Below are 22,626 nucleotides of genomic sequence, written 5' to 3'. Positions count from 1 at the left end.
TGATAGAAAATTTATCTCTTTTTTTCGGAAATACCCTCGGTTGATGGGGAAAATGGACAAATCAAGGGAATAATCAACATTAGAATTAATCACACACTTATAGGCTATCCATTACAAAAGTTTTTGGGCAGTACACATACTGAATAAGTTTACGTGGACGTCAAACTAAAAACCTACATTTTGGGGTTCACCTACATTTTGGGGTGCAGACAGTGTAGGTTAAGGTTTTTTAGTTGGTAATGGATGGTTATGTCTTTGATTTAGGTTGGTATGGGATCAATAGATTAAAGCTGGTGTTTTTTTATGAAGAAAAATAACTCGGAAAGCTAAACGAAGCAAAAATTCTCGAGTTAAAAATTCAAAAATAACTCGGAAAGCTAAAGGAAGAAAAAATTCCCGAGTTAAAAAATGAAAAATAACTCGGAAAGTTTAAGGAAGCAAAAATTCCCGAGTTAAAAAATGGAAAATAACTCGGAAAGTTAAAGGAAGCAAAAATTCCCGAGTTAAAAAATGGAAAATAACTCGGAAAGTTAAAGGAAGCAAAATAAACCGAGTTATGAAATGTAAAATAACGTCACTAAATTCCAAAAATGACGTCATAACTCGGGATAACTCGGTTTTTTCTTAACTCGGTTTTTTTAACTCGGAAAAAATAACTCGGGAATTCCGGGCCTCATTTCTTTCTTGTTTCTTGGTCTAAAGTAAGTCATGTCACAAAGCCAACTATTTTTATTTCCAGAAATGGGAAGAAGACAGTAAATTTTTAGATTCAAGGATATGTCTTTTTACAGCAAGTTGAAAAAGTTAAAAATAAACCATAAAAAGTGATTCAAAATATTTACAATCGACAAAAAATATATAAAGCGCAACAAGTGAAAAAAATTGTTACAAAAAAATTTAAATAAATTATACTTAATCGGGGAAAACTTTTTATCTGGGAAAATTGAGCGCAGAAGATTGCGAAAATTTTACCGCCTCCCTTCTCAAATTGTCGGAGTTTATTTTAAAATCAGCTAAATAACGCTGATATTGGCGATTGAAATAACATTATACTCCCAACCGACTTTGCTTTCAATCAACAAAATGACTTATATTATATATGACGTATTATATATATATGTATTTTATAGGTAGTCATCCCATTGATTAGTCGGGTAACCTCTATATGGATGGCCAGAGCCTGGCCTGCTCCCCAACTTTATTATATTGTAATTCTTCACATATGGTAAATTTTAGTTTAAAATATGCAGGCAAATAAATCATTTTTGAATTGAATTATTTACAAAATAAAAACAAAACGAGCTTTTAGAATTGTTTCTGGCTTTCATTATTTGAGTTCATTTCAATAGTGGCGTTGTTCCGAATGACGTCATAATCGTCACCAGCTTTGTTTTTCATGGGAAGGGCTGTTTCTTGATAATCGGAATATCCTTTTGAACCTTTATTAAATTCGGTATCGTGCCTGTAGAAGAAGAGAAAAATTAAGATACAGCGGAGTCCTTTTTTAACTCAAACCTCAATAACTCGAATGTCTCCTTAACTCCAGTTTCTTAGTCTCTTTAGTTGACAATGCCTTATAAACCTTTATCAATCATCCAAATTTCCACCTTATCGGCCCTTTTAACGCCGGCCCTAATTTAACGCCGATCGATAATCACTTATTTTTAAATATATTGAATATTTTACTGGAAGTTTAAAATATTGAGTAAAACAATGGATAATTTTCGTCTTCGAATCATACCTAAAATCCTTTAAATTGAGAAATACATAAAAAATTAACGCCGCTTTTAGGTTAAAATTGCAAAATCTTGGCCCTTTTAACGCCGGCCCTTATTACGCCACGAGCCTAAAAATAAGGTAATTCGAACAAATCTGTGTTCCCAGTGCGTGTTCGAGTTACAGGATATAGTATAGCATTTTATTTCCTAAATGCTACTCTCCACTTAAGAGATTTCCTATATTCGAATAATAAAGAACAAAACGCATATCCCGCAAAGAAAAGTAATTTTAAGCTATGAAAGATAGCAAAGACATAAAACGTAGCCTATATCATGTTTTGAAATAACATGTTCAAGTTGCAACCTCTTTCATTCTTTTCCAAGCAAAGATTTTATAACTGCCCACTTTCTTCCCGCTTTTACCTACTTTAGTAATTGGAAAAAGCCGGGCACAGAAAGTCGACCGTTTGAAAACCAATCTCACTTACGATTCTTTCTTTGATCGCCAACACAAACAACACATAAGGACAACGATCACAATAAAACATAAGATGAACATTACGCTCACTGCTGCGATCGCCCCATCACTCCCTATAATAAAAAAGAAGAAAGAATTGAATTGAGGGGTCTTTCTCGAACCCAGCCCCTTAGTTGGCTTTTTAATAAATTTTATATCACTCACTATTAAAGACTTCTGCTCATCTTCTAGTGAAAATAGTTTTTTATAGAATATAGGAAATATATCTATAAGTCTGTGACTCAGACTAGCACTATTGTACCAATGCTGTTGTCAAAGACATTAGCAAGTTTATGGATTTTCACTTTTGATGACGGCGGAGTGACTGAATCGATTTGGAATAAACTACAAGATAGAGGACGGTAAAAGTGCTGATTCAGCGTCGTCCTCATTTGATCAGGATCTAGAAAATTTAGAAGCTAACCGTCTCCGTGGCTGAAAAAAAACACATATACCTAAACCCGCTATTAACAAGATGGACGTTGTTTTAACGTCTTTTTGACGTCTGATAAAAGAGAAACTTACACTGGTGGTCTACTTCTTTCTGAGGAGCTTTGGTGGTTGTAGTTGTTGTCGGTGGTAAACATGTAAACCCATCTCCAATAAGACCCTCTTTACACGTACAAGAAAATGTGTTCGTTTGTGGAATGTTTGTACAATTAGCCATATCATGACACGGTTCGAACTCACATAAATCAAGCCCTAAAATCGAATTCATGATTCGTTAAAAGTAAAATGGTTAAACCTTAGTAGCCGATGAATAAAATGTTATTTTAATTGAACAGAAGTCTATTTTCATAAATGAAAATCTCTCTTGTTTGTGAATGAAACAAGAATAAATACCTTGGAACCTACATTTTGGAAGTAGGGTCAAAAATGCATTTAGTAGTAGTAGTTGAGTAGGATAACCATCGATCAGTGATGAAGACAGTTGTTGGAAGGCATTTGGTTAAAAGTCTAGCTTTTTACTCTAATAAGGCTTAAATTATATTCACTTAAGTGTGCACTTTTTTTGCTTCCATTTTTTGCCACGGAGAGTCAGGTGACATCTTTTTCAACCAATAAGATTTAATAATTTCGAGGGTAAAACAAACACTATGGTTTAACTCATTAAAAGATTATGTCTACTGAAAACACTTAATTAATCTTTAGTAAGTGTTCTGTTGTACCCCAGTTCTGACGTCATGCCGTGGCGAAGAATGGGGAAACCATGTCATCGTGATTTAATAAATTCTCTTGAGAGCGGCTTCCACATGAGGAACAAAAAGAGTGCATGCTTAAAGTGTATGGAGTTTGATCATTTATAAAATCTTTTAGGATCATTCATTTTTTTCAATTTTGAACACTTCTTACCGTTTAGCTGTTGGCTTTGAGGATTGATAGTGCCAGAGAAAGAATGGGTATCCGTTGATGTCTGAAGATTCGGGTCGTCAGAAAATGATTTATTAATTCCTTCATTCAAAGTTTCAATATTCAATGTATCGGTACCGTAAATTTTGTAATCCACCACAAGACTTCCAATACTGTGATGGGAAGATATCAAAAAAGGTGTATTTGTCTTTAATTTGAAGAGAAGATATGGAATTAGCTTTGAATATCTTACCGTTAATTAAATTAAATTTCATGTGAAAAGTGAACAGTCAATTCGTCAGCTTCATAGGCCTTTTCATAAATTACGTAACGAACATCACTTGCCTCGTTTTCAAACAATTACCATGGTGATTATGTCATTAAATGATTTTTTGATGAATTGAAAGTTGTTTTGATGAAATCCGTTGGGAGTTAATCACCATGGCAATAACTTCAAAACGAAGCAAGTGATGTTCGTAAAGTAATATATGAAAATGCCTATTGTAACAGCTCTTAGCTGGCTCATATAAAAACTCACGTAAAAAAATACGTGTTTCAGGGGTACTCCTGTTAGCTCAGTAGTTACGGAAAATCAGTTTACCTAAAACCGGTGATATCAATCCGTGCAACATATTTGGAGAGTGATTTTAATGCGTCTCGAATCTAAACGAGAAAGAATTTTATTTAGCTCTTGAAAAGACAATGGGAGAAAGGTAATATTTCTTATTGATTGGAAATTAGAGACTCCAGCCATGCCCAGCAAACTATATCATAAAAAGGGCAACGACAATTAAGAAGGTTCTCGAAGATTCCCATTAAAACACCCCTGTCTCACAGCCCCGGTGGAACTTTTTTCCTCAGTGGGGATAAAACTTCCTATCGAAATCCCAATGAGGATAGAAATTCTATTGTTCCAAGATTAAAAAACCCAGTAGGGATGGTTTTAGAGTGCAATTTTTAAACATAGAATTTCCCAGTGGGGCTAAAATTCAAGAGTATTTTTTCAGCGGGGACGAAACTTTTGCTTAATTTTGCAGTGGGTCTGGGGTCCCAGCGGGTCGGTGACACAGGCATGTATTAAATGAATTACGATCTCCATCATAAATTTGGAGTAACTTCTGTGGTGATCTTTGAGACAAAAGGCTTCACTTGTAGATTCATTTCTATGAAAATTAAACTTCTGTATTAAATGTTCTTTCATACCTTATCTTGCATAGTTTGAACCAGGAACTTGTAAGTGTCAGACGTTTTATCATCAAGGTCTTTTTGTGATAACGGCGCATCATTGACAAATGGCTTCTTGATTGTAAATTGACCAGATACTCCAAAAACGGCTAAAATAAATTTATCAGATTTATTATTGAGAGGGGAAAGTCTAGGGAAATTGTTTTTGCAATTAGAAATTTGTATATTTTACTTGGCCCTTAAGCCGCAAAATCAAGTGTTTTCAAATCTGTCAAATGAGAAAAAAAAGATTATCTAAAATATTCGGAAATACAAATCTGGATATACTAATCCAGCAGATTTAGCAAGGAATGTTTGAATGAAGCTTTCTGCTGTTACTATTCTCTTAATAAAGGTTTCGTTTTTAAATATGAGTGATACCATTTGCTTACTCAGCAATCTTAATTCATAAGCTTTTTCACATTGGATTGACACAGATATGGAGCAAGATTGCTCAGAAAGAGAAAAAGAAAAACATTTTTTTAAATGGTACTTGATGCTTCTCTGCATGTTGCTCAGCAATTAAGAGAAGGATCAAGGGTATGTGGAGCAACCCAGGGAGAAAGAGTGGCGCCCTCTCCTACCTTCGGGTAGATAGCTATCGAAAGAGGAGCCTTCGGGTCGCTTCCGACTGCGGTTGCAGACTTTCTTAGATTATGAAGTAATATTATTACCTTTTTCCGGTGCGATCGTTGGTAAGGGTGTTGTTATAATCACCGGACCTTTAGCTAAGATAAATAATGAAATGAGAAAACTTACATTATTGACAGATAGATAGATTCGAATTATTATACCCGCTCATGGCAGAAAAACTAATTTTTGTAGATGTAAAGAATTTCCACCGTGAACTTCAGATCTCGTTGATAATCCAAGTTGGCTACTATTGATTACCGTAATAACTATAATTGCCAAAAGAAAAATCCCATGTCCTCTTGGTTATAAAGTTTTGTAATTGTCGAAAAATGGCCAATCCTCCCAGTGGGCACACGACGTTGTTTCAACGTTCATGTAACGTTGTATGGACGTTGTGAACGTTGTGTGTCTGCTGGGATGGATGAAAAAGACGTTCTTTACATGGAATCTGTATTTAGATATGCTCCATTCTCGTACCCAGGGCCACTTTCACCATTTTTTGATTTTACTGATGGACGTGATACAATTGTAAGAGTGTACCTTTCGTAAGTGCTATCAGAATTATCAAAAAGCGAGCTAAGGGCCTGGATACGAGTTCTTACCTGGTTGCACATCAGCACAGTATCGCAAACTGCATTTCTTCGCGTCAAGAGCATTCCCGTCCGAATTGAAGAGCGGGAATAAGCGGTACACAAAATATGGTTCTTCCTCATCAGTGCATTTTTGAACATACATAAACTCTTTACGTTTACAATCACAGAAATTGACTTGCAAGGCTTGCGGACCAGATGCTGGTTTAACACAGATATCGATGAGTTGTAGATCGGTTCCCGTTGGATGTTTTCTTGAAAGCCAAACATAGGATGAAGAAGCTGTACATTTTTTATCAAATTGATCTTTAAACGTACAATTCTCACGAATCTGTAAATTCTGTCCGTTTGAATCTTTAAACCGAATAGCTGGTCTGTATTTTAGATCACATCTTGGTAGTAGTGAGCTTAAGCGAGTATCGTCTGTTACTGTTTCGTAATTAGAACATAAATTGAGTAATGGTTTTTCTGGCCTAGATGTCGTGGTCATGGTCGGCGTTATTGATGAGGTTTCTGGTAAATTCATTGATAGCGATCTTGTTGACGAGGCTTGTAAAGAGGATGAAATGTTCATCTGGACTACAGTGTTCACACCTAAAAAAGGAATGGGAAGGAGTGCTTGTTACGCGGGAAACACTTGCCAAGCGAGATCTCTACATACAGTAATAAACTTTAACAGCAGAAACTTTAGCGAGGCTTCAAAATCGCGAAATTTCGCGAATTTTGCTTTTGGAACGAATTCAGCGGATATAACTTTCATGAATCTTAGAATGTTACTTAATTTTGCAGCCAAAAAAAGTGCACTTTTCGTGGAGAAAAAAATTGCAAATATTTCGTGTAATTTCTTACTTGGCAGAAACTTTCACGAAAAAGGGCAAAAATCGCAAAAATCGCGAAAGTTTCTGCCCGCGAAAGTTTCTGCTCTTAAAAGAAATTCTGCTTGGGAATTCGTTGCGTTTTGTTAAGTTTAGTTCATCTAAAGCTGGAGAACCAGAAAAGTACAAAGTTTCCATGTTTTCTCATGTCTTTAGGTTTTTATGTCAGATTTAGAGAAAGTAGCAGATTTCGAAATAGATACTAAAAAGCCAATTTTATATGGATATAACACAACAAATAAGACAACACTACACAATTGTGATATATTTCATACTTGAAGATATCGATGTCATCATAAGCATTGGAGTAGCTGATTCGGACGATGATGGTTGCATCATAACTTGTGAAGTTGACATGGAGTTGTTCACCATCATAGTGCTAGATCCTGAACAATAATACAAAACAGCTTTTGCTTTATTTTGATCAAGTTTAGATCCTTTGATCCTTTGATCCTTTGATCAAGTTTAGACCCTTTCAAAAGCAAAAAGTAGAGATGTTTCATTTTTCTGATTCTTTGGTTGCCTGAATTCAAAGTCACATTTTTGCAACCCTCTAGCTCAGACGGACATCCGAGTATCAAAAGCTTGTCTAGGCAACATCGATGGGCTTCCGAGGGTTTTTTATACGATACCGACGCACCGGTCCGGTCAAAACCTCATTTTCAAAAGCATGCCTCTCTCTCATTGTCATAATTTTTATGAGTCCACTCAGAGATTTTCAATTTAAAAGATATTTAGAATTTTTACCTTCTTCATTCTTGACCACGTGAGAAGATGAGGAAGACGTGATATTCCCTTGGGGAACCATGGATGATGACGCCATTTCTATTGAAGATGACTTGTTCATTCCTCCATCCAACATTGATGATGAGACTGACGTCATTATTGATAGTTCCATTTGACCTGCAGAGAAGAAAAGAGCAAAAACGAATAACGTCAGTTTAACAAGAAGAACGAAATTAAAACATAGTCACAAAGTCTGACCATACAGTTAAAGGTTTTGTTTTTAAATAAGAGTGATATCGTTTGCTTACTCATCAATTTTAATTCACAAGCTTTTTCACATTGGATTGACACGGATGTGTAGCAAGATTGGTCAGAAAGAGGAAAAGAAAAATATTTTTTTGTATATATCAGCAAAATATAACAATAGGCAGACACTACTGAGGTTAAGCATACCAGGATAATCACGACGACGGACGAAAAATGTAATAGGCTAGTCAAGATACGAAATTTGATTGGTTGAAACTCACTAGCCTGCCAATTTTTCGTTCGTCGTCGTGATTTTACCGATTAACTTAACTTCACTACTGTTCTGATATGAAACGGAAACACTTATGTAAAAATAAAACCTTTAAGTACAGCAGAAAAGGAAAGGTTGAAAAGTCGGCCTAGAACCCGGTTTGGCGTCCCGTGCCCGAGCGGCCGCCTCAAAGAGAAGAGGAAAAAAATTAAACGACAAAAAACAAATTAAGACATAGTGCTTTACTACGTGACTGACATTAGAAAGGTCTTATGTTGCCGGGCGTGTAATTACAGCCCATCAAGTTCGCTTCCGTTTTTTAAATTTCTTGACGACTAGAGAATGAGACAGGAAAGGTAATGTAAAGGCTTCCCCAACAGGCACACAACGTTCTTCCAACGTTTTTCTAATGTCCACAACGTCCATTTAACGTTAAATGAACGTTGAAATAACGTTGTGTGTCAACTGGGTCAGTACTAACGCAAAGGATTCTTTCAGCGTCCATATTTTCCACAAAACGTTTTACGGACGTTAACCTTTTAAGTGCCAATGTCGTATATATCAGGCATGAGCTATGTAGGAGGGCGAAGCCCTCCTGTAATGCCCAGTTTGAGTTAGAAATCGTCATTTTTGGTCTAACTCGTAGGAATCAGATTGGGCTTCACGGCCAAGCAAAAGAAATGAGTCTTTTTAGCAAGATTATAAGCTAAAAAGTCAAAAAAATGCAAAAATTTGACAAAAATCCACTTTTTTAAGATTTTGACCGTTTTTGACCATTTTTTGGTCAATGAGTGACCCAAGAACCTCCAAATTGGCCCTGATTAACTTGAATCTGTCCTCCAGTGAATTAGTTTGAAGTTTTACCACTCGGCACCTTTCTATCAGTCAGGTCCACGCAGCGGGCCTGACTGCGGCTTTATTTTCCCTTACCTACCCCCTTTTAGCCGCCGCCCGATTCCTAAAAATTCCTTAAAAAAAAAGAAAGAGGAGACTCTAAGCTACCCAACGGACTATAAAAGAGCTTCTAACTCCTTCTAGATCTGGAGATATAAGCCTTTAAAGTTTGAACTAGCGATTTTCTTTAAAAAAAACTTAGAAAAAAGGTAGTTGATAACATCAATAATTAGTGTTAGCTCTAGTTTAGACGGCCGACTTTCTGCCCAGCCTATTCCAATTGGGTAGGCAGAAAGTGGGCACAAAGTTGGCAGTTAAAACATTTGCTTGGAAAAGATTAAAAGAAGTCATTACATTGACGTTAAAAGATGGCAATGCATTAACTTTAGACAGCCCACTTTATGTCAACTTTAATTCACAATTAGAATAGGCAGAGCTAGAACTTAATATGGTATTGCAAGTTAGCTCTAGTTTAGACGGCCCACTTTTCGCCCTGCCCATTCCAATTGCGAATTGAAGTTGGCAGAGAGTTGGCTGTCTAAAATCAATGCATTGCCCTCTTTTGACGTCAATGCAATGTCTTTATTCAACCTTTTTGAAGCAAAGATTTTAACTGCCAAATTAGTGTCCACTTTTTGCCTACTCTAACAATTAGAATAGGCAGGACAGAAAGTCGGCCGTCTAAACTAGAACACCCCTGTGTCAGAGACCCACTGGGACCCCAGCCCCACTGGAAAATTTGACAAAAATTTCGTCCCAGTGGGAAATTACCCTGGAATTTCAGCCCCACTGGGAAATTGACTTTGATTTCATCCCCATTCGAAATTCAATGTTAAAAAATTGTACTCCAAAACCATCCCCACTGGATTTTTTAACCATGGAAAAATAGAAATTTTATCCCCATCGGGATTTCAATAGGAATTTTTATCCCCACTGATGAAAAAAGTTCCAGTGGGGCTGTGAGACAGGGGTGTACTAGAGCTTATCTAACGTATACAAACACTTACTTGTCATAGATGACGACATTGACATTTCCATTCCCAAAGACGACGATGACATTGACGATGAAGGGGAAGGACTGGGTTCCACTGTAGAGGGAAAAAGGAAGAAATCGATAAAAGTTCACTATGACTTTGCGGGTGAGATTGAATTTATATTGAAAGTTTATCATGGCTTGGATCACGAGATTTACGTTTGGCCAAATGAATATGAGTATTACTGGGTCGATAAACGCAATTTTATTGAGATTAAATTTCTTTCTAAAGTATGAAAATGCTTTGGGTAAATTTATTTTTTTACCTCTTTCGTCTTCCGTACAAGCTCTCGCAAAGCAGTGTGGGAAATCACGTGTTCTTCTTCGGTACACGTAAAAATCTCCACAATTTGTGATTTCCAATTGACTCGATAATTCACATTTACAACTTGTAGCTTCCGAAAAACAAAGTGTTCGCGTCGTACGACCTGAAATGTGAATTTTAAGGAAATATAATATAATGTCACAATAATAACGTCAATCTAACGTTCATAATATTCATTCAAAAACTACAATAAATGAACGTTGAAAGTACTCGTGTGTGCTTGATTGTAGGGGGTGGAATAAGCAGGGGGGTGGGTACTACAGATAAAAATCATAAAAATCATAAAAATGGTGGGTTATAATCAAGTCCTATTGACCTGATTTTGCTAAAAATACCTACTTCGTATACCTGCACTTCGTAGCATAAAGGTAATAAAAGGGGGGGGTCATCATATAGTGATATGGAGTTGATTTTTTCTAAAAAATGGACGTTAAAGTGACGTGTACGTATCTACTTACCTTCGTCAACAGAAGGATGTTCGCCTTTGATCCAACCTCTAAACAGAGCACCACATAATGAATTTGTTCTCAACCAAGTTTGATTAGTACTCACACTCGGACAATCATTTGTAATTCGAAGGGTCCCGTTTCCAATCTCTTTATCGAATCTGATCCATGTGTTTTGTGGGAAAGCTGAGTCGTCTTTGCACGTGGTCGTGTTAAGTACAGACTCTAGATCTGATATAGCGCTCCAACGGCGAGTTTCATCTTTGATAACAGTGTAATTATGGCATTGAGGCTCTGATACTGACATAGAAAAAAGTAAGAGAATTTAAGTTTTGAAAAGATTTGGAAGGAATAAAGACTCTACTTGGTAAAGGATAATAACTTTGATAGGACTCCAGTGCTGTCACAAAACAGCATAGTAAATTTTATAAAATGCAATAACTTTTGTTAAACGTTCAAGCAGCATATTACAGTAGCGTAGACAAGGGGTAGGAGAGCAGATTTTTATGAGACAGTACAATTATCTTTTTATATTATGAATAGAAAATTACAGTGTCATAAATATCTGCTCTCCTACACAAACTTTGCGCCCCTCTTGTCTACGCTACCGGGCCTATGGTGCTGGGTGGAGCAGCACTGGTTATCCTCAGCGTTATGTATTCCATTTTTGACTTTATGGGCTTTTAAGCCTGCTTTTAAAATCCAATTTGAAATGTAAATATTTTTTTGTTACGATTTCTCAACTATCAAATAGAATCTAGTACGCAGTTACATCGTTATCATCTACATTCTTTGTACACGCTTTTTTTATAAGAACATAAAGGCTTCGATGGACAAAATCTTAAGAACAAGTTAAGAACATTTTAAGGCTTTGCGGACTCGTATGAACATTTTAGGGCTTTGCGGACTCGAAAACATCCAATTTCTTAGGAAAATGCCCCAAAAAATACTCACAAAATGTTGAAATTAAGAACATGTTAAGAACATTTTAAGGCTTAAAACTCAAAAAGTTAAGAACATCCGAAGACTTAAAAATTTTTAGATGTTCTTGTAAAAAAAAGAAGTGTAAAACAAGATAAGATCCTTTACGTACCTTTCTGTACAGGTTTGTCCGTTCCACAATAAATACCAGCTTTACCGACACGTGGTCTTTCCGGAAGTTGTCGTGTTTTGTAAACAAAGAAGTCTCCACAATTTCGGACAGCAATTTCTGTGGTCAAACTTGGGTTACATTCCAAGGTAAAATGACAGTCATAAAGGGGCCACTCGAATCCTGGCCATAATGGATCGGGTAATACATATCCATTTTCTTTACAATCGTATTTTCTATCATTTTTTACTCGCAAATATCTACAGCCGATAGAGCTTGTTAGGCGTAACCCTGAAAAAAAAATAACTTAAGTAAAACGGTATATCTTGAGTGACCAAATTTGAGCGAAAAAATTCAAAATTTGCTAAAATAGATCTTATCGGAGTTTTTAATTTTTCTAAAAAAGCGATGCATTGTTGGATTGTTTTGTGGGTATTACAATAGAAATCTCTTAGGTAATCCTCGAGGGAATTCTTTTGTAATACCCCCCGAAACAATCCCACAATGCATTGCTGTTTTAAATAAATTAAAAACTCCGATAAGGTCTATTGAATAAAAATTGCTCTTTTGCCAAAATAAATTTCCGTAAGTCTTAATTTTTGTTTCAATCACCCTTTTCAATGTAGGGATTTAATACCCGATTTAATAACTGAAGCCAGGGGGAGGCAGTTTCTCAATTAATAAAAGTTTTAAAAAGGTGGCACTGTAATGACACCAATACTTGATTTAAGTCAAAAGATTTTAAAAAGGGACAATGTTTAATATATTAAAAACCGTAAACAACACAGTTTAACTTTCTCTGAGATTCAATAACCATTCACAGTGATACCATGACGGTAAAACCTTCATGATGATACTCATAAAAGCTCTTAAAAGCACATCAATGTTCATTATACTAATCAAGGTCTCTAAGGCCAATTTCCATCCCTTACAACCAAAACTATTTCGAAGATGCTCAGTGCTTGGCTCTAGTTTAGACGGCTCACATTTCGACCTGCCTATTCTAATTGTAAGAGACACAAAGCGGGCAGTTTAATTCTTTGCTTCAAAAAGGTTGAAAGAAGACATTGTATTGACGTCAAAAGAGGGCAATGCATTGACTTTAGACAGCCCACTTTATGATGACCTTAATTCACAACTAGAATAGGTAGGACGAAAAGTGGGCCGTCTAAACTAGAGCTTAGTCTTGCCAAGACGATGTTATCGCCAACAGGGATAGTAAAGACGGGGAAAAGTAAATATGCGCGTGGTTTACAGCCGTAATACAGGAATTCCCTTAGCCTATACTAGACGTCACCCGCGTTTTTTTACGCAATTAACGTCTATTTCACTTTGCGACTTTTTCGAATGTTTGGTTTTCGGCCTCCAAACATTCGATTTTTTGACGTCGCTTTTAGCTTTCGAAGCTCCTGCAGTAGCGAAAAAAATCGAATTTGCGTCAAAGCACTTGAAAGGCTTCTATTTTTCAGAACTCGTCAAAGTGGAACTCACTAAGAAACGGAATGAAAAATCTCGTTTTTTGGTGAGGTGCTCGCTAGAATTCCCTCAGTATACGGGAAAAAATCAGCGGTAGAGTTTCGACAAGAAACACCAAACTCTACCGGCTGTAATTTCTTTTCGGCAAAAAGCCAGTTTGCGATTTTTCTTAGGACTTATTTCTTAGATAGTGCTTTGTCGTAGATATAACATAGTCTAGGTGTTACCGTATTTTTGTGTTGGGTGTTCATCGTTCAAAACGTAAAAATCGGACGTCTTTCCCAGCTTGGCTTCCCTTCCTGGTTTATAAATGTTGTCTGGATTATCTCGAAAGATCGTTTCCGTATAAAAACTGGTTCCACATGGAAATATTTCAGGCTGAAAAACAAAAAAAACGAACTTTACTGTTAAGTCGTCTGTTGTATCATATGTTATCTGTTCTTTTGTGTTGCATCATACAGTAAGTTGGTCTAATGTTGACATCCCTCTTCTAATTTCGACACCCTTCTTTAGAGATAGGAATAATATGAAGGTCGAAATCGCTGATGGAAACTACTTTTTTTACTTAGCAATCAGGGAGGAAAGTATCTTTTATAGCGAGAATAGGGTTTTTTTAAATTACTTATACTGCACGCTCACGAGAAAAAAACTGCTCATGTTGCATCATCAAAGACAGGAAGGTTTCTTTCTTAGATGAAGAATAAAATTGTTCTTACACTGGCCCGTTCAGTTTCGTTTCGTGCGAAAAAGAACGGTTCCAAATCTTTCTTTTCAAGCATTCTGCTTCCATTTTTTATCCGAAATCGAAACCAATTTTTCTCGAAAAAAGTTTGACTATCGTCTGTTCTATCATGCACGTTTCTCAGCCTCAACACTTCAATATCACTTTCTTGTGGCTTGAAATGAAGAATACGATGTTCTTGTGAGCTACCAACTAAATTCTCGAAGCCTCTGATGGTACATTCTTCTGGAATTGATTGAATTTGGTTGATTGCAATACCCAGCGTTAGAAGTAACAATGAAAACATGGCTTAAAACAAAAGAAGATACACTGAAATTTAATTGTGATACACTTTAAAATATTAGATATTAATGAACAAGCCGACCTACCCCGGGGGGGGGGGGTACTGAGGCAAAAATGGATGATGGGTATGTGCAGACGGTAAGAGTCGGTTTTTTTCACCTTTCAAAGTCTCTCTAAGGGTCGGAAAAATCAGAAAGTTTTAAATTAGTCTCTCTAAGGGTCGGAAAATTCAGGATTTTTAGGGAAATTTTTTGATTTCCAGAGAAAAATTGTAGTAAAGTCTCTTTAAGGGTATGACTTTTTCAGCAAAAATCAGTCTCTCTAAGGGTCGGTTTTCGTAGGTCCCGTCCACACATACTCCTCATTCGCCAACCCTAGCACCACTACCCGGGGGACCTACCAAATTCAGGTCGCTTTAGTCTGAATCACAGAACTCCGAATAACATGCTAGAAAAATTAAAAGAATAAACCATAAAGGCTTGCATTGCCCCAACTCGAAAAAATCTTCTCGTGTCCCCAAGCTTTAAATCTCAGAAAACGAAATCCTTGGACTTAATATATTTGACACAATCTGGAAAAAATCACTTGAATACAACGGAGAAAGGTTAATAATGAAACACGTTTTTTTAAATAAGAATAAACTATATAAGAACAATAGGCTTCAATAGCCAAAATGTTAAGAACAAAGTTAAGAACATTCCAAGGCTTCGTGAACTCTTAAAACACCCGATTTCTTAGGAAAATGGTCAAAGAAACTCAAAAAATAGCCAAAATAAGAACATCCAAAATTGTTTAAGCCTTCTGATGTTCTTATCTTTTTATGAGTTTTAAACCTAAAAATGTTCTTAACATGTTCCCATTTTGGCTATTTTTTAAGTATTTTTCTCTATTTCCTAAGAAATTGGGTGTTTTAAAGCCCACAAAGCCTTAAAAGTTCTAAACTTGTTCTTAAAATTTTGGCCGTGTCGAAGCCTATTTTCTTAATAGTTAGTTCTTATAAAAGAACGTGTATAAGGAAATTAAACATGTTGGGGATACAGTTTTTGGCTGCTGTATAGTTGACGCTTACTAATTCGACTTTCATCGAATAAGGGAGGGTATCAAAATTGTATTACGTCATTTATGAGAGTTCTTGTTGACCTTGGCTTTCAACAACAACAAAAATGTTCAATAATAACGATAGTATCGAATTAGTGAGCACCTCAATAAAAACCGTTATTTTCTTCGAAAAAGTGACGTCAAAATATCGAATGTTTAGAGCCCGAAAATCCGGTCTAATGTCTAAATAATGTCGGAAGACATCCGCAATGATGATTGAAATGGTACTAATACAGGGGTGTAATTATATTTGATTAGCAACTTAAAGTCTCAAAAAATATATATCTTACCTGTCTCACAGTATCAAATTCTCTCGTTTACAAAGCTATAAAATGTGTGCGTCTTGTACCCAAAGAATTTGTTATTATCGCAATAAACATGAAGAAAAAACTTTTTATTCGCAGTAATAATGACCTTACAAATACTTAAAACATGCTCGTTAATTACGATAACATCATTATTCATTCACCCCCTGATATAACTGTAGTGGCGATGTAAAACCGGGGGTCTTGTATGTAAACAAGTCATTAATCGAATTTTTGCAATAAATGATATAGTAATTAGTACTTTGATTGGATCTTAATGATAAAAGCGTGGGCAATTATGTCGAATCATTAGTGTGCATTAATTTGATTCATTCATTTGGCGTTCAATGAATGCTCTGATTGGTCCAACGAAGGTTCATTGGGGTGATCTTATTGGTCGATATAACATCCTTAAAATGCCTTGATTGGATGTTGAGTTAGGAGAGTAATTTGATTGGTTATTTGAATTTTTATTTACGCAATGATGACTAGAAGGATCGAAACATAGAAAGTTTTATCATTAAAATCAAAAAGCATGGAGCTATTTTTGCTACCGCATGATGATGCTTCAATTTAGATTGCAGTTTCTTTTAATTGTGGATTTTTTCTTCCAACCAATTTCGATAACATGCTTTGAAGTATTGCACGTGATAAATCTTTGGCTTAGATCTCGTTTCCTGAAAAATCTCAAAAGTATGTGGAATTTCATAGGCGAAGCGAGATACCCTGCAAACTTTTTGAGGGAGTGCAGACTTTTATGACATATTCATCATCTTTTGATAGAACAAAGACAATAATTACAGTGTCGTAAAAAGTGACCTCATCCATAAATTTTGCAGCTCGCTACACCTATGAATAATACTCTAACCCCCACTCCGTTGTATAAATTTTCGAAAGCTTTTCAGACCCCTCTCTCGTTCGACCAATTAAGACCACTACTATCCATGTTTATTTATTTTTGAAATTATTTTTAGCTGACAAAAGCTGAATTTCTCTAAATAGCCTGGTTTTAGTATATGGTTGCTTTATTTTGGAGCTTTTAAAGTGGTAAAATTTTTGCCTACCAGCAATTAGGTCGGTCCCCTCTGTTAATTATATTTTGAAACCCTCCTGATCGGGACCATAGAGTACTTAGCCCGGGGACCACTTACTGCTTTTTGATAGAGTGGATGGCACTGATACGCGGAGGGGGGGGGGCACTAGGGTTGGCAAATGAGGGGTATGTACGGATGGGATCTCCAAAAACCGACCCTTAGACTGAGACTGATTTTGCTGAAAAGGTGATCGTTAGAGAAACTTTTCAAAAAAATTTTCTTCGCATTTTTGAAAAATCCCCTACCTTAGAGAGACTTTTTGACAGTTTTTTTCACTCTAAATCAAAAAAGTTTCCTAGAAATCGTGAATTTTCTGACCCTTATATTATTACCCTTTATATTTTTCAGATTTTTGCGACCCTTCGAGAGACTTTGAAAGGTAAAAGAAACGACCCTTACCATCACCACATACCCAGCACCCATTTTTGCTTAAGTGCCCCCCCCAGGAGTTTGCAACAAATCCATCACTAGACCACTACAATCCCCACCGTATTATTTGGCACAAAAGGGGAATTCCCTCAAATTTGAAAACCGCAAGTGATTTTTATATACCCAAAAGTGCCAATATACGGGCTCCCCCAGGGGCTAACGTGAATTAGTCTTTTTTCTGCCGTGAATACGTGAATTGGATGTTTTCATCGCGTGAATACGTGAATTGAGATACCAGCGTGAACGTGAAATAAAATTTTACCTGCGTGAATTTGGGAATCCAGATTTTTAGCGTGAACGGTGAAAGCAATTTATTGTCTAGAACACAAGAAAATTTGATAAATATACGTCCTAAATCTTTTAAATTTTTAAGGTATAAATTGTTATATAGCCCTGTTTTAAAAGATTTTAGTACATGTATTTTGGGACGGGTAAATAACCGAAACAGTCAATCTCAATTACTACAATAAGATGTCTTGCTTACTAAGGATCTACTAAACCTTTACACAATAACCAGAGTTTGCTTTTACAATGTTCCTTCGAAGTATTGTTTAATGTTAACCGATATTCAATTTAATTTAAAAATTCTCGATAGCGAGGACAACTCTTTCCTACAGCGTACTAACGCCGAGTAACTAACCGACCAATCAATTAACCAACCACTATTGATTTTAGAGCTCGAGCTTTAGGGTTCGTTGTTGTTGTTTTTGGTTATTTCGTATCTGCATTTAGGGAGTTAGTTTTTTAGTACTAACTCCAGTTTTAGTTCCTGTTATGATTATACGAGTTCCCAATCTGCTACACTGGCTCCAGTACGTTTTCCTGTTATGATCGTTCATAAAGCTTTCAATCTGGTTCGTTAGCCCTAGTTAGATTTCCTGCTTTGGTGTCGGTGCAAACCAGGGTTCGCCTCCAAGGTCACTATATTTGGCCATTTTTCAAAGCGTGGGCCCTGCTTTTCTAAGACTGTATTAACTTGGAGCAAAGACTTAGCTTGGAGACTTGGAGTTTTTTTATGTAAAGATAAAACTTTTAATATGCTAACGTTAAATTAGGGCCCCAAAATTACCGATGGTCATTAGTACTAGTAATCGTATGGTTTGGAGTGCAATTAACGATTAATCACGAGTAGGACTCGTGCAAATTACTATTTTCTCCTTTGTTACGAGTGATTAATCGTTAATTGCACGACAAAACATACGATTCCGAGGTAATCGTCAAAAACCTCCTTTTTTTCTGTTGTTTAAAAAGAAAACATTGCAGTGTAATTTTTCTTTGTTTTCAATTAGTATATGTAATCACATGATAACGAGTGCAATTCGAATATAATTGCACGAGTGATTTTTTTGTTATTAATTTTCCGAGTCCGAAAGGACGAGGAAAATTCGAAACAAAAAAATCACGAGTGCAATTTTCGAATTGTACGAGTTATTATGTGATTACGAGCTAACCGCACAATGGCTTTCACTACTTTTTCCCAGTTAGGAAAGTAAATTACAGAAATTACACTGAGAGTTTTATATTTTTCTCTTCTCTTTATGTCTTTCTTTTTTTGTTGTTTATTGATTTTCTTTCTCACAAAATAAATTTCGAATGCAATTAAAACGTTCGATGTAAAAAAAATGTAAGAAAAAACATTAAAAACAATTTTGTAAACATTGGCGCGGCATTGGAGAGTGTGATTAACGATTAATTGCTCTCTACAGGATGCAATTAACGATTAATTGCTCTCTTTGAGGGCGTGCCAAATAAGAAAAAATAACCCATCGTGCGATTAAAAGAAGCTATTGTAACGTAAAATTTCTTTGTTCTTTTTTATATTGAAGAAAAAAAATGTCTTTGTTTTTTATTATATAGTAAACAAGCTAGATGCTGAATGGACCTACCTGATGATGAAAGTTGGATAGCAATGCGAGGAGAAAAAAAATCAGTCAAAAAATATAGCGTTTAGCGAAAATGCATAACGCAATAAATTCATCATTGATTGTCGATGGGGGGAGAGGGAAGGGTTGTAGGGGAAAAATAAATAGAAAGTTCTGGTGGCAAACCAGTTTTATTGACAATTGAATCATGCTTGATGGTGAGCATTGTTATCAATAATGTTTTTGTGTGAAAAACATAGAAATACAAGGAAAAAATCTAATGAAAATCTGCAAAAAGGGCGATTTCCGGCATTTTCAACCGAAAAAAAAATTGCGAATACGCATCTTTCTGCAAAAAATCAGAAAAAACTTTTTTTGATGAAAATTCGAGAAAATGTAAAAAAAAAAACAGTTTTTCCGGCATTTTCGGCCGGAAAAAAAATCTTTTTCTAAAATCGGGCTCCGTCACATTTTAGGTATTGTCATATTGCATCAGTGTGCAAAATTTCATAAAAAAATATAAAGTACAGCTCGAGAAATTCAAGAAATATCGTTTTTCCGGCGAAAATCGGCTATTCCGGCGATTTTTAGAAAGTTCCGGCTTCAATAATCAGTTTTATTGACAATTGAACCATGCTTGGATCGTGGACAGTGTGTAAAATTTCATTAAAAAAATATAAAGTACAGCTCGAGAAATTCAAGAAATACTGTCTTGCCGGCAAAAATTAGCCTATCTCTATCCCAACACGCGATTTTTTAACGGTGTCGAGGAAAAAGCCGTGGTCGTCTGGTACAGGCTAGCAAAAATAGGTTGTTCCGGCGATTTTTAAATAGCTCCGGCGCGGCTTCAAAAATCAATTTTATTGAAAATCGAAACATGCTTGATGTAGGGAATTGTTATTAATAATGTTTTTGAATGAAAAAACAACCAATTGTAAGGAAAATGTCCAATGAAAATCCAGAAAAACGGCGATTTCCGGCATATTTACGGCATTTTCGGCCGGAAAAAAAATTTCCTCAAAAATCAAACTCGGCCATGTTTTGAACAATATTAATACGCATCTTTGAGCAAAAAATCAGAAAAAACTAATGATGAAATTTTGAGAAAATGCCAAAAAACCGGTTTTTCCGGTATATTTCCGGCATTTTCGGCCGGAAAAAAATGTTTTTCGAAAATCGGGCTCCGTCACTTTTTAGGTATTGTCATTTTACATCAGTGTGCAAAATTTCATAAAAAAATATAAAGTACAGCTTGAGAAATTCAAGAAATACCGTTTTTCCGGCGAAAATCGGCTATTCCGGCGATTTTTAGAAAGTTCCGGCTTCAAAAATCAGTTTTATTGACAATTGAACCATGCTTGATCGTGGACATTGCTATTAACAATGTTTTTGAGTGAAAAAACACCAAATTATAAGGAAAAAGTCCGATGAAAATCTGCAAAAACGGCGATTTCCGGCATATTTCCGGCATTGTCGGCCGGAAAGATTTTTCTCAAAAATCGGACTCTGCCATGTTTTGGGCATTGCTAAAACGCATCTCTGTGCAAAAAATCTGAAAAAACTAATGATGAAATCTCGAGAAAATGCCAAAAAACCGGTTTTTCCGGCATATTTCCGGCATTTTCGGCCGGAAATGATTTTTTTTCGAAAATCGGGCTCCGTCACATTTTGGGCATTACCATTTTGCATCATTGTGCCAAAAATCAGAAAAAACTAATGAGCCAATCTCGAGAAAAGCTGGTAACAGACGGACGGACGAACGAACGGACGGACGGACGGACGGACATTGGTTAATTTATAGGACCTCCAAGGTAGGTCCAAAAAAAGTATCTGACACAGAACTTGGGAGGGAAAAGAATAAGGGGACAAAAGTGTCCCCCCCCGCCGAAGAGTGCAAAAAGTGGTAATAGTGCAATTAACGATTAATCGCACTCCTCTAAACCAATCAGATTCGAGTAATTTTGCACGACTGACGATTACATTACATTACAATGCAAAATTCAAATTGAAAATTTCTGATGAAATCTTTTTTTTTCAAATTCTTTCCACTATTATAATACAATAACAAAAAAATTGGCAAAAAAAAAGGTAATATTTATTAGATTTATTCACAATAATAGTTTACGTATAAATAAACTAAAAAGTTCTTTTTACATAGAATTTGCTACTTAAAAAAACAAGGAATATACCAGGAAAAAGAACATAAAAAAATAAAATCAGATAAAACCTAAACTAAAAATGCACTGCATAGTGAAAATCACCGAAAAGAAACAACAGAAAAAAATGAAGGTTTACGTAGCATAGTACGACAATGAATTTGAACTTAGGCTCTGTTTACAGGCAAGTACAATATTTTCCCATTTAGAAGATATTTTATGAGTCTTAGTTTTGGGTACCTTATTGGAACTAATTTTCGCGGGTTTTAATTTTAGCGTTTTTCGCGGTTTTTCGTCAAAATCGCGAAAATTTGATCCCGCGAAAAATTTTGAGAGTCGAAAACCGCGAAAATTAATTCCCGCTAAATACAATTTTTTCCAATTTTATCGAAAAATTTGAAAAATCCCTAGGAAAATGAAAGTAATTTGTCCAAAAAAAGGCAAAACCGCGAAAATTAAAACCCGCGAAAATTCCAGAACGGAAAAAACCGCGAAAATTAAAACCCGCGAAATGCAATTTTTCGGATATTTTTTTTCGACCGCGAAAATTAGTTCCCGCGAAAATTAGTTCCAATAAGGTAGAGGTTAATCCATGATGTTCATCTTAGCAATGTCTTCTGACGTTCGACATAGACACAACAGCCGATTGGTTGCAAGTTACGTAAAATCCTTCAATACGTCACTTGCTGCAACCAATCAGCTGTTGGGTCCATGGAAGACATTGCAATGGTGCATATGTCACGAATATTTAAAATATGGATTTTAGAAAAGCCTGGACCGTGTTCTCCTCCATCAAGTCAGGGTGTCAAATAAAAAGGGAAAAGTCATATTTGTAATAAAAGAACTAATGACACTAATAATATTATGCATATATACTAACTAATCCCTAGAATGTTGTTGGTTATCTTTAAATATCTAAATGTGCTAAAAATTCTTAAAATTTTCATTTTCATTAAAATAGCAGTAGTTTACCTGTTAAATTTCTACAGTTCTTAAAAATGAAAAGATTTTCCTATGAAGGGTAAAGACAAGGGTAAGTTCAAAGTAAATGAACATAAATAACTTTTCTACAACCTTTTATATATGAATTCAACTCTAACGAATTAGAACTGATTCTAAAGTGATGTCACCCTGTTGCTTGGAAGGCGGGGCTAGATTGTACATTATCTCTTTTAAAAAATCTTCGGCACGGCATAAACAGGTCTAAATACAGTTAAATCCACCTGACCCGTAAAGAAAAGATG

The 22,626-nt window shown here is 35.8% G+C and overlaps 1 protein-coding gene across 1 annotated transcript; it reads right to left on the bottom strand.

Moving 5' to 3' along the window:
* Positions 1-765: 765 nt before the first annotated feature.
* On the bottom strand, positions 766-15,916 carry LOC136806651 (uncharacterized). Its single transcript, XM_067063238.1, has 17 exons — positions 15,827-15,916; positions 14,131-14,444; positions 13,642-13,792; positions 11,942-12,229; positions 10,861-11,148; positions 10,344-10,505; positions 10,052-10,132; positions 7,655-7,810; positions 7,183-7,293; positions 6,045-6,626; positions 5,484-5,537; positions 4,789-4,919; positions 4,187-4,248; positions 3,589-3,758; positions 2,761-2,937; positions 2,207-2,309; positions 766-1,462 (listed from the first exon to the last, which is right to left on the bottom strand). Exons 2-17 carry the CDS (start codon positions 14,440-14,442, stop codon positions 1,306-1,308), a joined length of 2,985 nt encoding a protein of 994 aa, XP_066919339.1. The 5' UTR covers positions 14,443-14,444; positions 15,827-15,916; the 3' UTR covers positions 766-1,305.
* Positions 15,917-22,626: the final 6,710 nt, after the last annotated feature.

This window comes from Clytia hemisphaerica, unplaced genomic scaffold, assembly GCF_902728285.1.
Source record: "Clytia hemisphaerica strain Z4C2 unplaced genomic scaffold, Clytia hemisphaerica genome assembly, whole genome shotgun sequence".
NCBI classification, from domain to species: Eukaryota; Metazoa; Cnidaria; class Hydrozoa; order Leptothecata; family Clytiidae; genus Clytia; species Clytia hemisphaerica.
Note: the sequence above shows the minus strand (reverse complement) of the source record. Positions and strands in the feature narration are given on the sequence as shown.

Bases quoted from the DNA above. Each gene is read 5' to 3' on its own strand.
- LOC136806651 (XM_067063238.1), bottom strand. From the start codon at position 14,442: ATGTTTTCATTGTTACTTCTAACGCTGGGTATTGCAATCAACCAAATT. The intron at 12,230-13,641 runs GTAACACCTAGA...TTTTTTTTTCAG, and splicing joins ACACCCAACACAAAAATACG to GGTTACGCCTAACAAGCTCT. The intron at 7,294-7,654 runs GTAAAAATTCTA...ATTATTGTTCAG, and splicing joins CGTGGTCAAGAATGAAGAAG to GATCTAGCACTATGATGGTG.